This window comes from Buteo buteo, chromosome 4, assembly GCF_964188355.1.
Source record: "Buteo buteo chromosome 4, bButBut1.hap1.1, whole genome shotgun sequence".
Taxonomy (NCBI): domain Eukaryota; kingdom Metazoa; phylum Chordata; class Aves; order Accipitriformes; family Accipitridae; genus Buteo; species Buteo buteo.
This window is the reverse complement of record NC_134174.1, coordinates 2736982-2759485: the sequence shown is the minus strand read 5'-3', so window position 1 is coordinate 2759485 and position 22504 is coordinate 2736982. Positions and strand designations below refer to the sequence as shown.

The following is a 22504-nucleotide window of genomic DNA, read 5'->3' as shown; positions in this document are numbered from 1 at the left end:
CCACCTTTACAGTGTTTTCTTGTGTTTAGACAGAATTTCATGTTTCAGTTTGTGTCTATTGTTTCTTGTCCTAATTCCCAGATCTTCCTGCTTGCCCTTCTTGAAACTGTGAGTGACATTTGCTTTCTCGAAGTCTTCATGAACCTCTTCTAATCACCATGACCTCTCAAAGATAATTGAGAGTGGCCTCACAATGACATCAGCCAGCTCCCTTCGCATTCATGGCTGCAAGTCATCACTCTCCATGGAACTACTCTATGTTCAGTTTAAGTGTTCCTAACTTGATCCTCCTTCACCATGGGTAAGTTGTCCATGCTCCAGACCTTCCCTCTGGCCTCAAGGTCCAGGGATTCCTGAAAGCTGGCCTTAACAGTAGAGACAGAGGAAGAAAAAGCAAAGGGGCTTTAGAGTATTTCCACCTTCTTTATTTCCTTTGTCACCAGGGACCCTGCTCCATTTAGCCATGGGCCCACATTTACCCCAGTCTTCCTTTTGCTTTTGATTTTAACACTGTATTCTGGTATTCATATCCAAACAGACAGATATCTACATCTATCCGTAGATCTATCTGCTGACAGATAATTAAAAGTAATTAAGTATCTACATTAAGTAAAGCAATAGCAAAAATAACAAACAATACCAAAATTTTGCTATTTATGTGATCATGAAGTTTACAGACTGAAGACAGGAAAATGCGTGCATATCTTCCTGAAATTTTTCTTTGAACAATCTAATGCACACAAAGTTCAATTTTTAGATTGTTCAGTGGTACTTCAATCTAGTTTTATCTCCGGAGCAAGAGTACATCACTGCAGTCAATGACTGACATCATGAACCTACTGGACACGCTTCTTGTAACTATGATACTTCAAACCAACATACTCATATCAGCTCCCATCCTTGTTCTGGAAATACATTTGTTTTCAGTACAACCCAAACTTGTGAATATGAAAATTGAAAAATGTATTAGTGAATACCTAGAAAATTTCCTAGGGTTTTTTTGTGCTTAGATGCAAAGATCCATTTGTTATATATGTTTCAATAAAAGCATGCTTTCCAAGTAGAAAACTGGGTCATCTGCTGAATATAGATATTCTAAATATAGACAATATTTGGGCATTAAAATATAGGAGGGAAAAAAGCTTTTGTCAAAAGAAAAGAAATTGTACTGGCTAAAACTGGACACACCTTTGTACCGACAGCCCTCACAGCACTGCAAACATCCTGCTTATCTCAACACAGAGAATAAAAATGCTCTGCCTGAGGCTCTTATTGCCTTTAAAGACAACTTAAGAGCTTAGCTAGAGGAGAAAAAAATTACTGAATTTCCTTTGTAAATGAATACTGTGACAGTTATGAAGCTTACCTATTTGAATGAAAAACTTGAATCCAGATACCTTCTAGAAAAAATTCCTAGAATCAAGTAATTCCCATCTTGTTAGAGACAGCAGCCCCTTGGAGTCACTTAGAGCAGAACACTATCACATGCATTAAAATTACTGAACACAAGAAGCATAAACATATGCAGTTTGGATTTTCCTCAAAAAAAAAAAAAAAAAAACAACCACAGGTATGACTGAACATTGATGTCACCAAGGGGAAAAAAATCCTGGAGGAAACTGCAAGAGCTAGGTAAATCTTGACACACTAACCACCAAAGATCTATGGATTTCAGAACAAACAGAGGCATAATAAGAATTTGGATACTTTTGTTATCATATTGTCATATTTAGTTTCCACTGTAAGACAAATTTTGGACCGTTTTATTCCTGAAGTCACTTTAATCAAAATAACGTTTGCAGTACACTCCACCTAAATCGGATTCTGTTAAAACTGAACACAAAACCTACCACATTATTCTCAAGGAGCAATCTCACACCAGCAGACTGATGAAAAGAATTCTGAAAGATGCTCTCATATATAAAAGCCAATTTATTCTTAGATCTAGATTTTTTGAGGGGTGGGCAGGAGGGACAGAGACAAAATCAAATTAAGTTATACGTGTGGTCAAACCATCTGTCCCAACCATCTCCTGAGGCAGATCTTCAGACCAAAGCCAAAGGGGAAATACCTGATTTCAGGAGAATAACCTTTTTGCTTCTGCATTCCTCTTTTTTATTCACATCTTTTTTTCTATAAAAGCAGTGAATGTGAAATTCTAGGTAGCATTTTTTATTATACAGCTTTTAAACTAGCCAAGAACAAGCTACATGCAAAATTAAGTAAAAGAGAATCTACATGGGAATACAGCAAATGTTTCAGAGCATTATCTAAGACAGCCTGAAATGCTTACCCCACATCTCTGGGAGGAAAACCTCCTTCTCTGCAGCTATGGTAGAGCCCAAATTAATTCAATTATGGCATTTCCCCAAGCTAGTGGTACTGATTTAGCCCTGACTTGAACAAGGAACAGCTGAAATATCATGGCAGGGATGCTGTACCATACATTGTCACTGAACAAACAGGCTACAGCTGAAAGCACCTAGCTAGGACACAACAGTCTCATCAATTACAGTTGACCATCACAAGCACCATGAAAAAAAACAAAATAATCTCAATTGCCTAATTCATCTTGGCCATTTACTGCAGTTGACAGTAAAGGAAAGGTAAATTTGCCTAAATTAATGCATATTAAGGAATAGACTGAATACATCTATATTTTAAAACTCACATAAAAGGTTGCTCTTTAGATTTTCAGAATTTTATGTTTTCAGTATATATCAGTACAAAGTAATTATTCCTATCCAAATGAAACTAGTGTTAAATAATAATAGCATAAAAATAATACAAAAAAGTAACAAAAATAATTGCTCAATTCAGTAATTACTTAAAATTAATAACTGACAACTATCATATCTGGTCCAACAAAATAAGTGAAGTCAAAATACGCAGCTAGCTCCACTCTCCAAATACATTACTGTGCAGCAGAATTAGAAATTTAAGAACAAACAAGAAAGCATCTCTGACGGGACAAGCAATCTGTTTTCTGTATCTCTTTTAAGAAATGCAAAAATACATTCCAGGAAAAGGCACAACAGAAATTTGCTGCATTCTGAAAAAAATTTCCATCCTTTTCATATCCATTTTTTTAAATGAGTTCAAGAGAAAAAAAAAATGTTGTTTACCATGTGAACTTATGACATGGTACTGCAATGTTGCACAGCATGAACCATGTTAGCCACACTAACAAGATGAATCATTTAGTTCTCAATCCAGAAGAATTCACTCTATTGTTTACTTCAAAATATCCATTTCTGTCATTCTTGAAAAACACCTGCAGATGTTAAAGATCATCATTAAGGAAAAGGCACCTTTTAATTCACAGACAACAGCAACACACTGAGAAATGTTAAAAAAAAAAATTAGTTTTGTGCTTTGATGGCCACTACACACTTTATTCTAAATTAATCAAGAATCTCTAGGAAATCTAAAATTGGTAAACAATACCGTATTAAAAGCAAATACAGTAATATATCATTTTCAGCCCTTATTTCCGGCTATTGAAAATTTATTATGCTATCAAAGATTATACATTTTCTTTTTGTTACTTTTCAGGGAAATGATTACTTGCCAGTTGTTGCCTCTTTATCATAGTCTCCAAGCTACACAATCTGATAGATCTGTGGTGATCCAAGATAAACTCATTCAAGTCCAAAGCATGAACTGTGTCATTTTTCATTACCTCCAACCAACCAAAATCAAAATATTTCCAGTTTCAAAGTCCACTATCAGGAAAATCACCCTCTCCTCTTCTCCATACAGTGTAGAAAAATCTAAAGAGGTATTAGTCCTTAAAGTTGGAAATGATCCCTAAATATGAACTCCATGTAAGACATAAAACCAAAACATTTCAGTATCAAAAAAATATATCTGTACACTTTCTCACAATGACAAGGGGTTTTTTTAATTAATGTTAATTTTACCCAGCTTCCTTCATCTTTCATGATCTCTGAACACTTCCATTTCTATATGGTACCCCCTCAACTCAAAAAGCTTACACTGACTAAAAATAAGAATACAATGTGTTTACAGTGGAAACTGTTCAACAGGTTTTTTGCTTAGTTTGACACAATCAAGTTTGTTAATGCATTCTGACAGACTTGCATAACATCCAAAAATGTTTTGAACAATGCAGTTTAGGCCATGATTCAATATTAATGGATGAATAATGTTTCTGAGTACTGAGTTTCAATATTTAATGAGTGCATGGTGAATGTGCCATAGAAAGCTGTGGTTGAAAATCACTGTAGTTGACAAGGGATTTGAAAAGATGCGAGAGACATAAGGAAAACAACTTTAACCTGAACTGAGGTCTGAGAAGTGTGAAATGGATATTTTTTCTACTCAATTTCAAGTAACTGATTATTCACCTGACTGCAAAGTCAGATAAATTATCTAAAGTTCATCTGCCTCTGCAAAACATAGAGAAGGACTGAGATAAAGAAATAAATTATCTGAGAGGCAATGTCTTTTTGTCACAAAAGTCTCAGTATGACAATACAAAAAAGTTCTAAATTGAAGTGATTTCCTAGCACTAGTTACACATTAAAAAAACATTCTCTATTCACGTAAGACTTTGCATACTGCAGGTAAAGGGGGCTATTCCTAACACTAGTGGCAACCACATTCTTTAAAAATCTGTCTTTACTTTTCATTTTTAAACACTATATTTCAGATTATGCAAATGTTAACAGAAAATATAATTTCTCTCCACCATAAAGCCATGGTGTAAAAAGAACACATTTTGCCTTCAACTTCTTTTGCACTCATATTGCCCACATGTCCCAAACAGGCAAAATGTAATTATTTTTTTTCTCTCATTTACTTTGTTTTTTTGACTAAGTTTTATGTGAACCGTATTTTAAATGATGCACTGCCCTGTGTGGGGGGCAGGAGGGACAACCCGAAACATTAGTAAAAACCATATATGGCAAAGCAGGAAACTCTTCTAAATTTAAGACTGGAATATAACTTTCCTGAACTTATGTTCTACCCAAGTAGTTTTTGAGACATCTACATACTGAACAAATCTTTCATTAAGTACAAGAGAATTAGGACTGGTAAAAGAACTGTTTCCCACAGCATTCTCCTGGAGAAACTGGCTGCCCATGGTTTGGACATGTGTACTCTTTGGTGGGTAAAAAACTGGCTGGATGGCTGAGCCCAAAGAGTTGTGGTGAATGGATTTAAATCCAGTTGGTGGCTCGTCACAAGTGGTGTTCCCCCGGGCTCAGTATTGGGGCCGGTTCTGTTTAATCTCTTTATCAATGATCTGGACAAGGGGATCAAGTGCACCCTCAGTAAGTTTGCAGATGACACCAAGTTGGGCAGAAGCGCTGACCGGCTGGAGGGTAGGCAGGCTCTACAGAGGGACCTGGGCAGGCTGGATCGATGGCCCGAGGCCAGTTGTACGAGGTTCACCAAGGCCGAGTGCTGGGTCTTGCGCTTGGGTCACAACAACTTGCGCTTGGGTCTTTTCCAACCTAAACGGCTCTATAATTCTGTGATTCTAATAGAAAAAAAGCAAGGCAAACCAAAAATGCTAAAGCATATAAAGTCAAAAAAGGAACATGCAGATCATCAAATCTAGATTTGCAATTATTTCATGAGTGCTTAGTCCAAAACCATTCAAATGAGACTACATGGGTCCAAATCGCTATCCATTTTGTAGACCGCAACATGCACAATCAAAACGTTTGACAAATTCACTATAAATTATCAAGAGCTCTCATGATTATGGTGCATGCAGGAAGAGAGATGAAAGATACCAATAATGCTTGCGATCCCTGCCCCATCAAACACTATGAGTAACACAACTTGTCCTATAGCCCAGCAGGCTGTAAAAGAGAGCTCTCCAAACCTAACCTGATGTATTCCAGACCTAGCGACTGGCTTCCCCCTTACTGCCTAAGCAAGGTGCAACCAGGCACTTGCCAGTATCACTTAAATCATCCCACTTGATTTACCACAGCTATAACATAGAAGGCAGGCAACGTCCAACAGCTCAGAGTGAAGTTAAAACAAATGAGAAGGAGGAAGAGGAAAAGAGAGAGGCCAAATTACACACTCAGAATAGGGGTTGGGAAGGTCTTTTTGTTGCCTGGTGAGAGCTAGCAGCAACTCTGGAACTTGCAGACTCATATAATGAAAACAAATACGAACAATATCTGTTTCATGTGGGGGTTTTCTTGGACTATCTACCTCAAATAGCATACAGTAATCCGAGTGAGATCTTCCTATGGTTTTATACCATATTACCGTTACTTTCCTATGCTTGCACTTGATGTTACTAAATTTAACAAGAACTCCACTACTTTATTCCATATACAGCTCTTCCTCATAATGACCTGTTCCTCTTAATGCTGGCCATACATGTATATAAATTAGTGCTTCATTCGTTATGAATATAACTGAAAACATAAAAGTGATAGTGATTCCAAAATTGAACCCTAAGCAGCAAGTAAACTTTTCCCATAATGTTAACTCCTCCCTCCAATATGTCCCCTTACACATTTGTCTTTGGTCAGCCCCAAATTGTCTTACAATTCTTACATTAGGTTTGGACACGTCCAGTAGCAATAACAAGGAGGGCAAGGTACCAAGTGCTTTGCTTTATTCTTTCTTTAGGCTGAAGTCTGTTAGCCAACCCAAGAAGACATTGAACTTGATACAAATTACCTTGGTTAAGACTACGTTCCATCTTACCCCACTTAACCATTTCTTTCAATTCTCTCAATTACCCCCTACTTCAAATGCTATACTTCTCAAATCACCCACAACAATGAGTCCAAGTAATAACATTCAGTTGAACATATTTATTCATTTCCTTTTTCCAGCTCCTTCCAGACTCAGCATAACATCTGTCAATTGAAAAATCTTTGCTAATGGCCATGTTATTTTATGCGCCAGTCCTTGATCAAAAGATCAAAGACACTAATTTCAAAACTCGTAATTACATACAGCTCTTCAATTTATCAACAATACTGTCACAGACAGCTTGTTAATACTCATTGCAATATGGACACTGACTTGTCAGTCTGATCGCTGCTCATACCCTATAGAAGATGGCTGAATTGACTTTCTTTATTAAGATACCTGGGTTGTGGGGGTTTTTGGGGGGGGAAGGTTTGGGTGTTGAGAAGAGGGAGGGTGAGTAGGAGGGAGGGAAGGTTGTTTGAGGGGATTTTGTAATTACACTTCATAAAGCCACTGTTTTTAAAATATGTGCATATAGATCAGAATTATATAAAGACGGAATAATATTATATAAAGACGGAATAGATGAACAAATTTCTACCTTTATGCCAGAGGCATGCAAAGAACCTAAGTCAGAATAGTAAAACTGTTTTACATAATTTGTATATGTATTTAGCTAAGACTTTTCCCGACATCCACATAACTCAACTCAAAATTACTTTCGCACTTAATATCACTCCTCTTGGGATCTGCAACGGCAGTCATGAAATTACGACAACATTAATTATACCTTAAAATGAAGTGACAGTTGCAAAATTTTTTATTATTATTATTTTTAAGTGTTTCTCTGCTATGTCTACTCATTTGCTACTTTTCAAAATGAAAGAGCTCAGCAGTTTGAAAGCAAAGGTTTGTTTAAAATTGCCAGGGGGGAATAGTTTCCCTCCTCCCTACTTGAATCGAAAACTATGAAGCAGTATTATTTTTGTTGATGCTCTCTCCAAATAAACTTACTGGCTTCAAGTCATTTTCCCATCTCTCCTAGAAATAAACTTATCAAGATGAAGCTTGATATACAAGTTGTCAGTTGAGATGACAAGTTTTAAAATCGAAGTGAAAAATAATCCCTTGAAAATTGGGGTTTATAAAGGTAGGAGTGAATTATAGCACTGCTTTCTCAAATTTCTACTTCCTGTCTCCAAGATTCATCTCCGTATATACTGAGAACTAGACATAATGGTATTAATGGAGAGGCAGACCAGTAACAGAAATCTTGGAGAGCAACAATACCACTGCCAAACACTGTTTTTTCTTCCCAGAAAACAATGAGGAACGTAAAACAGGCTTCAAAGATAGCTTGATATTTCCAAACCCTCAACTTCACAAGCAGCATGGCTGCAAACATTTTTATGCTTCCTTGGCATTTTGCAGGTAAGATCATGCACTTAAATTTTATGGTTTTAAAAAGGGTACAATGCAACCCCATTCAGAAGATGACTTATGCTTCCATAATAGAATTATATTTTCAACAGATGGCTGTCCAAAGAGGTATCAGTTACAACAGCTCACCTGATCACAGGACTTGTTTTATAGGCAAACCTCTGCTTGAACCCAAAATGTCTTCACACTTAATCTTGGCTTCTTCCCTTTCCTGCAGAGGGACCATCTTGACCCAGCCTGACCCTCCTCATTCCCTCTTTTCCTGTGACAGAGCAGTATTATCCCATAATCCTCCAGACTTCAGTAATATTATAGCTGTTAAAAAATAAATTCACTTTAAATCTTTTGCTGTGTTTGAGATCAGACAAGGGAAACTTACGCTGTGAGAGAGGAAAAAAAAAAATGTTTGAGATGGCATGACTAGGAGGGGGGAATAGGAGGAACTCAACTTGTGGAAGCGATGCCAAAACTTACTGCTGTCTCCATGTGTGTTCCCCAACCCTGAAGCTGAAGCAGCCTTTTGGACACTCACCAAACAAAATAGGTTTTACTTTTTCATATTTTTATAAAATCAGTTATACACACCAAACTTGAATGTATTGTTTTGGTAAATTAATAGCCCCCACCACTGCCTGGCATTACCTGTTTTTATGCTCCAGAAGAGCTTTCTCTGCAATCTTACCCAATTACTATTTTAAGTCCTCTCTCTACCAACTACACATCTTTCAGATACGGAAGGAGAGACTCATGCACACATACGTGTCTCATTCAGAGACAGGAGGCCCTTATCAGATGTTGCATTAGCCTTTCTTTCCAGTTTAAATGCAATTTATGACTTATCTTCCAAAGTCCTGTTTATCACTATAAAAATATCCAAGTTTTGCTCTCTCAAATCAATAGCCAGCTTTTTTTCTGATACACTGACTATCATACTAGAAAAAAGTTAAGCTTCCCAACGTTTGTGGAAGACAAGTCATACTGTATAAAGGTGTATGACCAAAGATAGAATAACTATCTATAGGCTACATTAAGTGTAGCAGTACTGACAACAGAGTTTTACTTCAAAAGTATAACTTTTCACTCCAGAGTGAGTAATTTCTCTCCTGTGCACCACCACCCACCCCACCGCTCCCCAGAATGACAACGGTAATGAAGAAACTTCCCTCTAAAAGCAGCTTCTCTCAATTATATTTTTAAACATTCCTTGAATCTTTCTCTGCAATACTTACTTCACGGAAACCTTGTCAGAGAAAGGATGACCAGAGGAGGCAAGCTTTGGCGCAAGTCTGTTGTACCAGTTCTTGCATTCCTGAATGTGATTATCAATTGCGTAATATCTTCAGCTGTTTTTTACAAACAGTATGGTCACTCATGCCAGAAGATATTTTAGTCTTATTCTTGACTTACCAGAAGTCAAAGCAATTATAATCACTTTTACTGCTTCAAAGTATTTCCAGCTTTCTATCCTACTGACAGCAAAAGAGAAGATGTAATTTCCATGACTGTTTTCACACTTAATCTAAACACTATCAAGACGTCCCTGTGGCAGAAGACTAGATTACAACTATTTTCAAGCAAAGTAGCTTTTTGTCCCCTGTGAGAAGAATACTGCAAGAAAAAGCCAGTCTCCCAGTTCAACACAGCTCATTACCTGAGAAAATATAATAATTTAGGAAGACAATAAATCTACTTCAAAAAAGTTTTCACCACATTTAGTGCACTACCTATATGAACTGAAGATAAATATGCTCTTCATAAATTTACCTCAGTAAAATAGAGAAAGAATATTGTAAATAAATCAATCATTTTACTTTTTCCTTAAGTTCTCCAGACCTATGCCAGTAAGCTAGAATAAACATGTTATTAAAACAGAAATCAATAGTAAGCTTTAAAATATACAGTAGCACAAAAAGGTCAAGCCCCAGTATTGATTTTAATATAACATTTTTGGTGTGTAGTTTCCCAAAGGTTCTTCACCAATATTGTTCTTCATTCTTCTTTCACTTTACATTTTCACTGGTGAATTTGTTGTTGTCTTCTGCAAAAGCTCTATACTCCAAGAAGTTTACTAAGAGCTTGCCATACATGCAATGTAATGCTGAGACATGACAAAACAAGGTCGGGGGGAAGCACTCAGACACATCAGAGTATCAATTAAACCATAAAGTGAATTGCTGTTATATAGGGGCCGTCCCCCAAGCACAACAACAAAACATATAAAGAAGCTAATGGCTGCAATCTAATAACCTACCACTGTGAGCCGCCTCCATGCACCAGTGTGTACATATTTTTAAAAGCTGACTTAAAGTTTAGAAATATTTTCTTTAAACAGATGAGGATGTTTAGAAATACAGAGGTTACATAAGTTATCCAGCTAATGACAGATAAAATGCCATACCATGTGGAGTCCAGCTAGCCATGAAGAAAAGACTCCAGCAACTCATTACCAGGGAATGTTTAAAAATCTACCATCTGTATTACTCAAGAAAAGCATTTTTCATGTGGCTTTCAAGACAGAAGTTACCAAAGTCATTATAGGACACTAGAAAGTCATAGCAAAACCTAAGAGTTATCAAAAGCCACCACAGAATTGCAGAATGGTTTGGGGTGGAAGGGACCTTTGAAGGTCATTTAGTGCAAACCCCCTGCCACAGGCAGGGACATCTTCCAGTAGACCACGCAGCTCAAAGCCATGTCCAACCTGACCTTGAACACTTCCACTGATGGGGCATCCACAGTTCCTCTCTGGGCAACCTGTTCCAGCGTCTCACCACCCACATCATAAAATATTTCTTCCTCATGACGAGTCTAAACCTTCCCTCTCTCAGTTTAAAACTGTTGCCCCTTGTCCTGTCTCTACAGGCCCTGGTAAAAAGTTTCTGTCTTTCTTGTAAGCCCCCTTTATATACTGAGAAACTGCTATAAGGTCTTCCCGGAGTCTTCTCTTCTCCAGGCTGAACAACCCCAACTCTCTCAGCCTGCCCTCATAGGAGAGGTGCTCCAGCCCTTTGATCATCTTCATGGCCCTCCTCTGGATCTGCTCCAACAGGTCCATGTCTTTCTTGTTCTGCTAATTGGCTTTTTGGTGACCATATCAGAAAATAAGCAGAAGCCAATATAGGGAAGGGATAATGGGGATCCCAATAGGCAACCATTAGAAGGCCCAGAAAGCTGGACAAGGACTGAGTAAGACTACAAAAGAAAACGCAGGCTTGTACCTATAATACAAGGTAGTTAGGAGACACTGAAACACTCCTGAGGCTGCAGGCAATAGTTGTCTCCTGGATCTGCTCATTAAAATCATTAATCTCCAGATATCCACCATTTCCTATCCACTGACAGTTACCACCCGTTCAATTCCCTTCACAACGGATCTTAGGAATAAGTCCCATTGAGCTTGAGATGAAGTCACCTGGAAAAGTTCAAGCACATTCCTCAACTCAAGTTAACCCATGTCCATGATATTAATTTAAACAGAAGTAATCTTGCAGTCTTGAGACTGTCTAAACAGACATTTTAGAAAAGACTTAAGATACACTGTGTAACTTCTACATACATGAGATCCTTTTCAATAAGATTTTGAGCAGCAGTTGCACAATACTCAGCACTAGTCCTGATAATTTTCTACGTTTGTCATGCCTTAAACAATTTTAGAGCAGACGTAGCAACAGAGTTACTGAAGGGCCACCAACCCAAACAAAAGGCTACTTTTAAGCCCTTCCCTGCCTTAAAATTCCGACTTACAGTAGTACTTATCCTCTAAGAAACAAATGCTGGAATCACAGGAAATATGGTATAGGAGAATCCAAGTACAACTAAGCATAGGGAAAACAATCATCTGGGTCTCTCAGGACAGTCATACACCAGCAAACTGCACAGGGACATATATTTGGCATACTAACAAAATTACATGCATGTATATATTGGAGACGTGAACAAAATAAACTTTCTGCAATATTAAAGGGATTGTCATGCACAGCATTTTGCAAATACACCTCATTCTACATATAATTAATATTTGCCATGTGCCAAATCATATTAAAAAAAAAGTGGAAGCTAGGAAACCCTTACCAAGCAAAAGAGACTGAAAAACCACAAATATAATTAGCCTAGCCTGAATGATCAGCAAAATAAGTAAGACTGAAATTTCTCTGATCTTAAGGGGAAAATAAAAAAAAAAGTAGTCATTCATGAATGTTCAATTTCTATGGGAAATCACATCCTTCATTTGCCTCCTAAGTATTGTTTTGTATATATTTTAGTGGAGGAATCCAGCAGTCTGATGAGGTTGCGAGTAGCTAAAATTTTAACATTTTGCTGATGATAAAAGTTGTTACTCACTTTTGCTTTTTCAAAGTATCTTTTCTTCTGTGTTTGCCTTTCATAATTATAGCCAGAGAGATAAAAAAGTTAAAACTGGAAAAATCTCATAATTGATAAAGTTTATTTCTTGACAATAAATTCCTTTAGTCTAATACCACTTCTCTTTATTCCAGATGTGCATTTTGTGATCCCTAGTGCTAGTTTACTACTGTCGTATTCTCCCAGAAGATACGTACTGGTCCACTGAGTTGTACAGACTTCTCTGCAAAACTTGATGGAACAGATACATCTTGCTGACCAGAAGCAGCTTCTCATTGCTGAAGTTCATGAGCCATGGCACCATCTGGTATGGTGCAGGCCACCATTGGAAGAAATGCTTCCAGTTACTTCAATGGGAGCTATTTCAGACTCTCTCATCACCAGCATCAACAAAATTATTAAAATAAGAGAGTTCAACAGCTGTGACAAGACACAGCGTAATGATCTACGCTTATAAGACTGTACCTCAGGAGGAAGTCTAAACAGCTAAAGGATTCAGAAGTTTCATTGTCATATTTTGTATCACTTCTTGTCATGGCAAATAACTAGTTTCATACAAACTCTGTATCTCCTTCTATTATGACACTGCAAAATAGGTTAAAGAACTTTGTGGAAAATTAAACTATATCAACAATTATCATTTATTACCTGTCACTGCTGTCAAACTCAAGTTCCTCTGCCTATTCTCTCACGTTTTAGAGTCATTTCTTCCAGAGTTGTGGAACAGCGGTTTTGGCACATATTTAACAGGGGCAAAAGCCTGCTTCTTCAGTAGGTGTGAAGGGACCATACATACCAGAGGCAGTAACAAAAATCACACCCAGAAAGCCCTTCAAAGATGCTGAAAGTAATGATACATGTGGAGTTTATTGAACCATTCAGGTACAAACTTACACTCCATTTTCAGTAAATACAAAACCTTATAATGAGTGGAGTCTCTCTGCAACACTACAAGAATAAGGAATATTTTGGGGAGGTACTGGTAGGTACTGACATGAAATGGAAAACAGACTACAGGAATACTAAAGCTATATTTTCTCTAGGGTGAAAGGGCACATTACTGTCTTCTTACTTCTGTTCAGAACATAAAGAAACTCTCTAGTATTACCAACTGCAACGATAATAGTATTATTGCTGTAATTGCTATAATACTGACAGTCTTACAACCCATATGTTACCTTGAGTATTATCATGAGATTGTAGCTTTAGCACATTAACTGGTCACATTCACTAATGCAGTCACTGCAAATTCTGTTGCAATCAAATAATAATCCATTTAACTTTTCTAAATGAAAATACTTTTAAGATTAAACATTGCAAATGTTCAGAAACCAAAGTGAGAAACAACAGTTGGTCTGAGTAAAAGAAGGAGTAAACTAGAATCAATTTTGGCTCTTCAGTGGGGTTTGTGCACATTGCTATTCACAGACATGAGACACCATCACGCTTCAGTCTAACTGGCCTTGGACAGTACCAAGGCTGCATTTGTATACTACATCCCTCCGTATAAGTTATGAAGCCTGCATTACACTGTATTTTTTTCTTGTGCAACTATTGACATATGAATACTATAAACTGTTCTCTGTTAACGGTTTCCTTCTGTTACATGTTTTAAGCATGGTATAGGTGGGAACTCAGGTTTTGTTCTGTTTTCCAACATTACATCAATGTGTTTGTATGTTTATTAAAAATAACTACATTTGAGAGTAAAGTTTTCCTTTTTGTGTTTACGTTACTTATAACACTCTGCACTAGATATGCAAGACATAAAATACTTTATCTGAACAATGTGCATCTAGCTCTTAAGTATGTACTTGCTTGAAAATTGAAGTCCCGTAATGCTGAAAAATTATATCAACGCTGTAAGTGCATGAGTGTCCAGAAACTGGCACAGGAGCTTGTACAGAAGACTGCAGTTTTTTCTCCTGAAAGTATGGATCCTGACATGAAAAAGAACATTGCACAAACAATGCTCATGCCCCTGTGTTGTGGAGAGATTGCTTTCTCAACTAGAATAAACCAGGAGGGGTAGGTATGCTGAACCTGAACAACATAAACCTGTTCTGAAAGTGATCAACAGAGCAGTGTTCACTTCATTGTCAGAACACAATCCAGAGAACAGCTCCACATTTGCTACAGCATTTCTTGAATGTTTTTAACACACAAACTTCAACCAGAATTCAGCCCATAAAGACCTTAAGTAATAGCTAAGTAAACATCTGCATCTTTTCAAGTTGTTTCATCCAACATGAAAAGAGCCTCTACACTCTGTTTAAAATGTATTCTTATAATTGTTTATATTGTGTAGAAAGTGTAATAAAAAAAATCCTTGCTTATTGCTTAAAAAAGAAACAAAACACAAACTAGAAGAGGATTAAAGCTGCTAACAGGACTTGATATTTGTAATTTTATACTTTGTTGTTATTATTACTTATTTATTTTGACGGGTTACATTTCAAAAGCACTGATTCTTCCACCTAATTTTAAGACAACAAAAAGATTTTACAGGAGCCTTTTACTATGTAACATCTTCTTCACTAATCCTTAGTCAAATAAAGGGAAGGCTGCCAGCATTGTTCCCTACAAAATATAAAATCAGGTATATGACAAGCCAATCTGCTCCCTACCTTTCACAGACCTATGCACAACCCATGAAAACTGAATTATGGAATACTTAATGAAAGTTACCGAAAAGTGTCAAATGACAAAATACTGAAGTTACAAAACAAACATTTCCATATTGTAATCACGTTTAGCTGAACTCTTGAGCAGTCAACATTAAGCTCAGATGTAACACAAGTTTTCCTCTCAGAGCCCAGTTCAGAAAAGGAGAGACTTCACTGTCACATATTGATTTCCTTTATTGCTGATTCAAAAAAAAAAAGCCTGATTATTTTTCTGGGACATTTATATAGTCCTATCTAATTATATACTCCATCAACCTAACTCAATTAAATAATAATATAATGATGTGTAGGAAACAACTGATATATATGCAGACAGTTTAAGTAGTACTAATTACATTCTAATTTTTTTAATCCATCATAATGAGCCTTTCTTCCCATTCTCAGAATGGAGGACAATGTGTAGGTTAATATTTATATTCAGTGTGTTATATTATCTATTTAGGAAAATCATTGAAAGTACAAATGAACACACAAGTCCACCGAGTTCACCATACAGCCAAACTCCATTTCAAATTCAAGCAGGATTTTTTTTTTAATTGTCAATAATCCTACAGTATCATACTAAACATTGCAGAGTATATTTTTAAAATGCTACATCTAAAGTCCGTCACCGCTCTCTGTACAATTCTACCCAGTCTTTCACAGTAACTACAGTCTCTGCAAAAACATGCATAAGAAAGCACTGTTTCAATATACAGAAAGCATATCAAAAGAGTTTTCTACTAGTAAACTGGTTTAATACAGTACTGTGTATCTTCAAGGCATTATGCTGTACTAACCATTAAAGCAGTTCAAAACATACTGCAGCTCAAAGAAATATCCAAAATTTAAGAAATAACAAGAATTACCATTTCTACTGCTGTTGAAATTTACCTTTTGATCAAACAGAAGGGATTACAAGTAACCCACCTCTGCATTGCTCTCAAGCTATTTCTACCTCCGCACCACAAAGTGAATATTGGGACTCAAGAGAAATCAACAAAGATTGAGCTTAAAAGACTGCAAAAAAGATTCAGGCTCATGAGGTCAAAAGGGATTTAGATCAACATTTTGTATCAGGTCTTACAAGGAAATTTCAGTTAATTGGTTGTTTTAAGATGTATTTAATATCAAAACTTGCTATATTGCCCAAAGGTCTTACCTACCATTTTGTCTTGGGGCACAAAATTCAACTGTTTATAGCAAGTAGATAAACAACAGTAATAAAAGCATTCACTACATGTTTGTGTTAAATATTGTTATTAACAAACCAACCTTCTCTTTTGAGCTTCAGAGTCTCTCCTGGCTCGTTCTAATGCCAGTTCTTCTGCTATTCTTTTCTTTAGTTCTTCATCATTAACTACAATTAGAAGAAAATTAAATGAAATGTTAACACAACACAACATATTCCTAATTACAGAAACAACTGCACAATACAGTGCTCTATTTTATTTATTTTCTTTTTTCTATAAAGCAGTTGGAGTGCTTTCTTGTGGTTTAACCACCTTTCAAATTTTAGCATACAACATTAGAGAGCCTTTAAAAATTACTCTTACTAAACAACTTTTCAATTAGTGGAATCTTTTGAAAATTAAAAACATACAGTATATGTTAAATTAAATACATTTTTCTTAGGAAATATGCCTTTATAAAGTAAAATTAAGGGGGATGGGACTGAGACCTAAATCGTAAAGCCATAAAATGCTGCCTTTTATTCACATGGAACCAAGGGAAACATCTTCCTGTGTAATGAATCAAGTATTTTCAGATGCATATTTTACCCAACCAAGCATCTGCAACATCTTAGATATCCATACTTCTAGTTTCTGTTGTTAGAAAAAGATTTTGCCTCAAATTCTCCCCATTTTGTTTAAAGAAACAGACATGGAAAGAATATTTTCTTCATTTAGATTACGTCAGATGAGTTGGCTGAAAGTCTGGTTAAGAACTGAAAAAGCGGGGAAGCAACTTCAAGTGTATGAATTAAACTTTTCCACACAAAGGTAGAAAAGTATGAGAGCCGGTAATCCTACAAGCTTGAAAGACATCTGTAAGTCTACCAAAACCCATACCATAAGGTTCTGAAACACAAAATAGGTCTATTCCCAACTCTCTGATATTCAAGGGCTCAGTCATGCAAGCTACTACACTGATACCACTCAATATTAACCATCTCTGCATCTATAGGCAACTGCATACTTTTGAAAAATCTGACCCAAGGAGATCAGAAGTAGTTTGTTGTTACTTCCTTTAATAGAAGTTGTGGCAATAAAACATGTTTCAATAGACTTCCAGAAGAAACCATACTGAAAAGGTTGTTTCAACCTAAAAAAAAAGAAAAACCTTGGAGATGGTTTTGCATGTTTTATCTCTACCTGAATACAACTTGACACATACATAGCAGGAATTAAATAAAGAAAAAAAAAAAATTAAAATACCCAGTCATCTAGTAAGAAAGAACAACATTTTCCATTTGGGAAAATGAACTAGTTTTGTAACCAAAAGTTATGCCGACTTCAGTAGAACAGCTGTTAACTTTGCATAAAATGTTGATTTGTAGCAGTCAGTAAGTGTGTGTTTTCCTATAGCAAGAAAAGAAAACAACTATAAAGTACAGCTGTAGAAAGAGATTAAAAATCAAGTAATTACTTCCAGATTTATTCCAATATAAATCCTAATCTAAAAATCTAGACCTGCCTGTCTGGAATAAAGGCACACCTACACTAGCTGAGCTGTACTTCTGTAACCCTGCGATACTCTAGTATTCCAGTACAGGCATACAGATAATTCCCTTATTTATATGAAGCATCTGGCTCAGATTCCACTCTATGGAACCACAGAGCTAAAAGACATGTAATCTCAGTCCAAAATGCCTATCACTTGAGCATAATAGATGTTAAATTCCAGAAGGTGATACAACCACCTCATCTGCCCTCAGAAGCAGTAACAAAACCACTTGCTTACGTAGCTAAAAACCAGAGAACTACATTTTCAGGCAATATAAGACACAAAGCAATTAGGAGACAACAAGCAGTCTCTGTAGAGGTTGCATTTGTATTACATATTTATGCACACAGACAGCATTCAACAACCGTTAGCAGTCGGAAACTTGTGGAGATACTGGGGCAGAGAGGGAAAAGCCACCAGCCTTCTTTTTCATAACAAGCTGATAGTTACGGTATTTGCTCAGAAAGTGGAACATCTGGAATTTAGATCCTCCTAAGATGGACCAGCTTGAATCCGCATATCATACATATTCCCATAAAGTGCTCTAAACTCCAACCTACCATCTAATTTAAGCAGATACAGCCTCTTTTTTTTTTTTTCCTGGTCAAACAAAGCTAAAGAAAAACTGCCTGTGAGGGTGCCTAGTGATTAGAAGACAAAACTGAGACAGCCTCCAATTCTAGTACCCCCTTTGTGGAACCAGTTCTTTGTTTTACATTAGACAGCAATCAGATCTAAAAAAAAAAAAAAGACACACACACACAAAAAAGCCAGTGACAAATAGCCATATATCTCAGTGACCTTGTCTCCAGGAGTTGGCTTTAACTGCAAATATTATCCAACATCATTAGTCCACGTTCTCATTATAGTTAATAGAGTCCAGTGTGCAATTCTTCTCTTCCTAAAGTAGACTTTTAAAATAGTGAATTTTATGAATGAATGAAGCAGCTTCATCAACTATATGGGAGTCTTGGCCAACTAATTCAGTTATAAGCATCTTAAGTAAAGCAGAATAAATCGATATCCATCCTGCCAGACGCAGCAAATACTTAGATGACAGAAACAGAGTTGCGTTGGGGAAGAGTGGGGGGACACTTGTGAATGGCAAAAGGAGACCCCAGCCTAAAAATATTTTAACATATGTGAAAATTCAAGAGGTAAATATGAATTTTGTAACAGATTACCATCACAAGCCCTGGATGAAAAAGCAAAACTCCATTTTATTGGGACTATCTCTACTGACTCTTGACACTGTTCCACTATTTTCTCCTCTGAGGCTATGCGAGGATACTGTCCACCCAAGAAGATACTGAGTTGTTACAGCACACCTGTACAAGTCCAAACAAAGATCAGCTGGTCACAGTGAACTGTATCACCAGAAAAGAAAAAAGGTTTTGAAAATATCAGGCAATCACAAAGATCCTGTTTCTGTACTGCAGCACACATTAATCTTCCCCACACCTCAGTAAGCATCACAAGCCAAAATGAGAGCAGTTAAGGTTCTGCATTTGTACACTTAGAAATTATTAAGCTGTCATAAAAGCAAAGAATTTATTTCACATCACAGCTACCTTATTCACAGAACAACCTGAAAACCCATGATCAACTGTTTCTTACTGCAGTTCTGCTCAACACAGATACCTCAATATTTCATGTCCTTCTAATACTGGACTTGAGAATACACAAAATGTTGCATAAGTATATTATTCACCAGCATCTACATCATGAAGTTTATGTTCTGGTGTGCAAAAATGAGTACAAGAACTCTAACAGACCATAGAACAGTTTTTTAAGTCGTAATGAGAAAAGATTCAAGCATCAGCCAATAAAGACATTTGACCTTAACAATCAATTAGGTTACCCATCGATCAGCCAAATACTAATAGGGAATAAAAGTGGAGCTATAGATCATTCAATTGAATTATTGTAAGATATAATTGTGTAGCTCCCATATGGGAACTTTATGATGTTCCAGTAAAAAATTGCACTTCTGCAAGTAGGGGGGATTTGTTCTAGGGGAAGAAGCACTTAAAAAGACAAAAGTTAATTTATTAGAAAGAGGATCAGAAAAAAAATGGAACCGTTTCTAGATAAAAGCGATAACATTACTCTCTGATGCCAATCTCTACTCAGACAATAGGGCATTAAAACCAGACAGTTGGGCACTAAACTACTGGAGAATATTAGAACCTGTTGGGTGCAAGACTGCTAAAATAAGCGTGATCCGGAAACGATAAGTATGCAGCAGTTGCCAAAAATTATGTAGCCATTCCCACTACCACCCCGAGTACTTTAAGTTCTTCAGGATACCGAATTGAGTGTCAACTTCAAAGTAAGTGCATCCCAGAGCAGACAAATTTGGAAGATTTTCAGGCAAGTACATTTACAAAGGTCACACTTGCATCCCAGTGCTTTCTTATACTCCTGCAAGAGCGTAAAATGAATGCGGCTCCACCATTTCCCAAGTCTGAATGTGCTAATGCACAGCTCACATCACAAGACAATTTAGATAGATGGTCAGTAATGGGAACTACACTTAAAAAGCCATAGTGCTACAGCCAGAAATAACTCTTCTCTGTCCTCTTAGCATGTGAAGGGTGGATGCTGATAGGTATCTGACAAGCAGTATTCTCTTCAGGATAATGGAAATGGAATACCACCAACTGCATTGCCAATGGGCTCATTACTATGCTCAGATCTAGCAGCAGGTTGCACAATGCTTAAAAGAGTGACCAGACTCTTCTACTTAACACCACACAGACAGAATATCACTATATGATAAAAACCACAAAGCTCTTGCCTGGATCTTAACAGACCAAGCAGTGATTGTCAATGGACAAGGACCTTTTGCCATTTTTATGGCCTCCAGTGTGCAGTAACCTAACCTGCTTATTTGTCCACCTACTATTTTGGAAAAGTTTGAAAGATATGGTTATTTATGTCTAATATTACAGTCCAAATGCATGACATTTCTTCCCCTTCATGCACAGATTCTAACTTTAAAAAGAGCACAGATAAGTTAGCCAATTATTATTTAAACCATTTTCACCTACTGCAAGCACAGGCTAATATATACATTTGGTTCACTTAACTTCCCCTTCCCATGCACATACACAAAAAGGTAAATTCAGCTTCTTTAACATTTACAACAAAGCTCCAAGAGCATGGAAGAAAGAGGACAAGACAGCCAAAGACGAGATCTGAAGAAACTATAAATTATGTCCAATACAGATGTATTGGCCAAAACCTCTGACCATGCCCAACAAATAGAAGAAAGACAACTTTGAGAATAAAAGTTACAGCACATTTACTCAAGTTTTCTACCAAATCATTCCAGTTGGTTTTATGCCTTCAGATGGATCTGCAGAGTGAAAGGGTGTGAGAGTACATCTCACTGGGACAGGGTTTTATTTTGAAAGGAATGCAGGACAGGCTGGCAGTTATGGAAGCGTAAGAGCATTCTCTGCATGCCCTTGTTTCAACACTTCTCCATTCAGCCTTTCCAGACAGGGAAGACACCGAGATTCCTATCCATCCAATGCCCTTCTGGCAAACCTGAGAAGAGGCTTATTCTGCCACATTTTTAAGAGGCCACAAAACCTATGAAAATGGTTTTGGGAGTCACTCGTAGAGACAGGTACCGTTTTCTGTAGTCCAGCTAAAGACTAACCTGATTGGTGTTAAAAAAAAAAAACCAAGAACAAACAATTATACAAACAAAAAGAGTGTGCAAAGCCATTTGCTTAACCCTTATAATTGATTCCCTATTTGTGCTTCAAAATCAAATGAACAAGGAAGTATACACCTGATACGTTTCCCAAGGTCCAAAACACTTTGAATAATTACAGGGACAACTGATGAGGTCAGAGAAGCTAAGGGTACTGAAGAGCTTACACACTTACCAACAGTTAACTGAGGTTTTAGCTATATAGTACGCACTTCATCTTGAACTTCAAAGGCCACCCATTAACAGTAGCGGAGCAAAGCCAAGAGCTTCACATGACAACAACAATGCTTGAGAAGCAGTCAGCAATTTTATCTCCTCAGTCTACTGTAGGTTGGCACACAAGGGTATGTGCAGCTCGGCTACTCTCACAGCATTTTTCTCCAATTCCTCTGTCCGTGCTAGTCACAAGATCTAAATATGTACCTTTTTCCTCTCACTCTAAAGCAGTTGCTTCACAGAAAAAGCATTCAGCATTATACTAAGATTAGAGCAAGGCAGCACCTAAAGCTGCAAATAATACACGTTAGGTATAGCAGACACCTGCAGCCACAAAAAGGTTAGCCTGAGAAACCAGAAATACAAATACGGAAAAATTAATCAAATAGCCTCTAGCCTGCAGAGCTGGAAATCTGCCCATTAGTCCTGCATTTTCAAAAAAAATCATTAATGGAAACAGCATTTATTATCAGGCACCTTAACTAAATCCTCTTGAAAGGCCAGGTGCATTAAGTTATTAATGAAGAGACACTTAGGTTTGATACAATCAAACATCTTTTAGAAAATACTTAGCTAAATAACATTCAGAAAATGAATTTACAAAAAAAAAAAAAAACGCAAAAAACAGTTCTAAACCAGTTCTACTTTTCCTTTTCATTCAGCTTTGCTA

At 36.9% G+C, this 22504-nt stretch overlaps 1 protein-coding gene across 2 annotated transcripts in view; it reads right to left on the bottom strand.

The window, feature by feature from the left end:
- CHCHD3 (coiled-coil-helix-coiled-coil-helix domain containing 3) overlaps positions 1-22504 on the bottom strand; it is a 155000-nt gene that overhangs the window by 109358 nt on the left and 23138 nt on the right. For both annotated transcript variants that reach the window (XM_075024593.1, XM_075024594.1), the window contains exon 3: positions 16440-16524. In XM_075024593.1, the coding sequence (XP_074880694.1) occupies positions 16440-16524 (85 nt within the window). The remainder of the gene's footprint in view (positions 1-16439; positions 16525-22504) is intronic.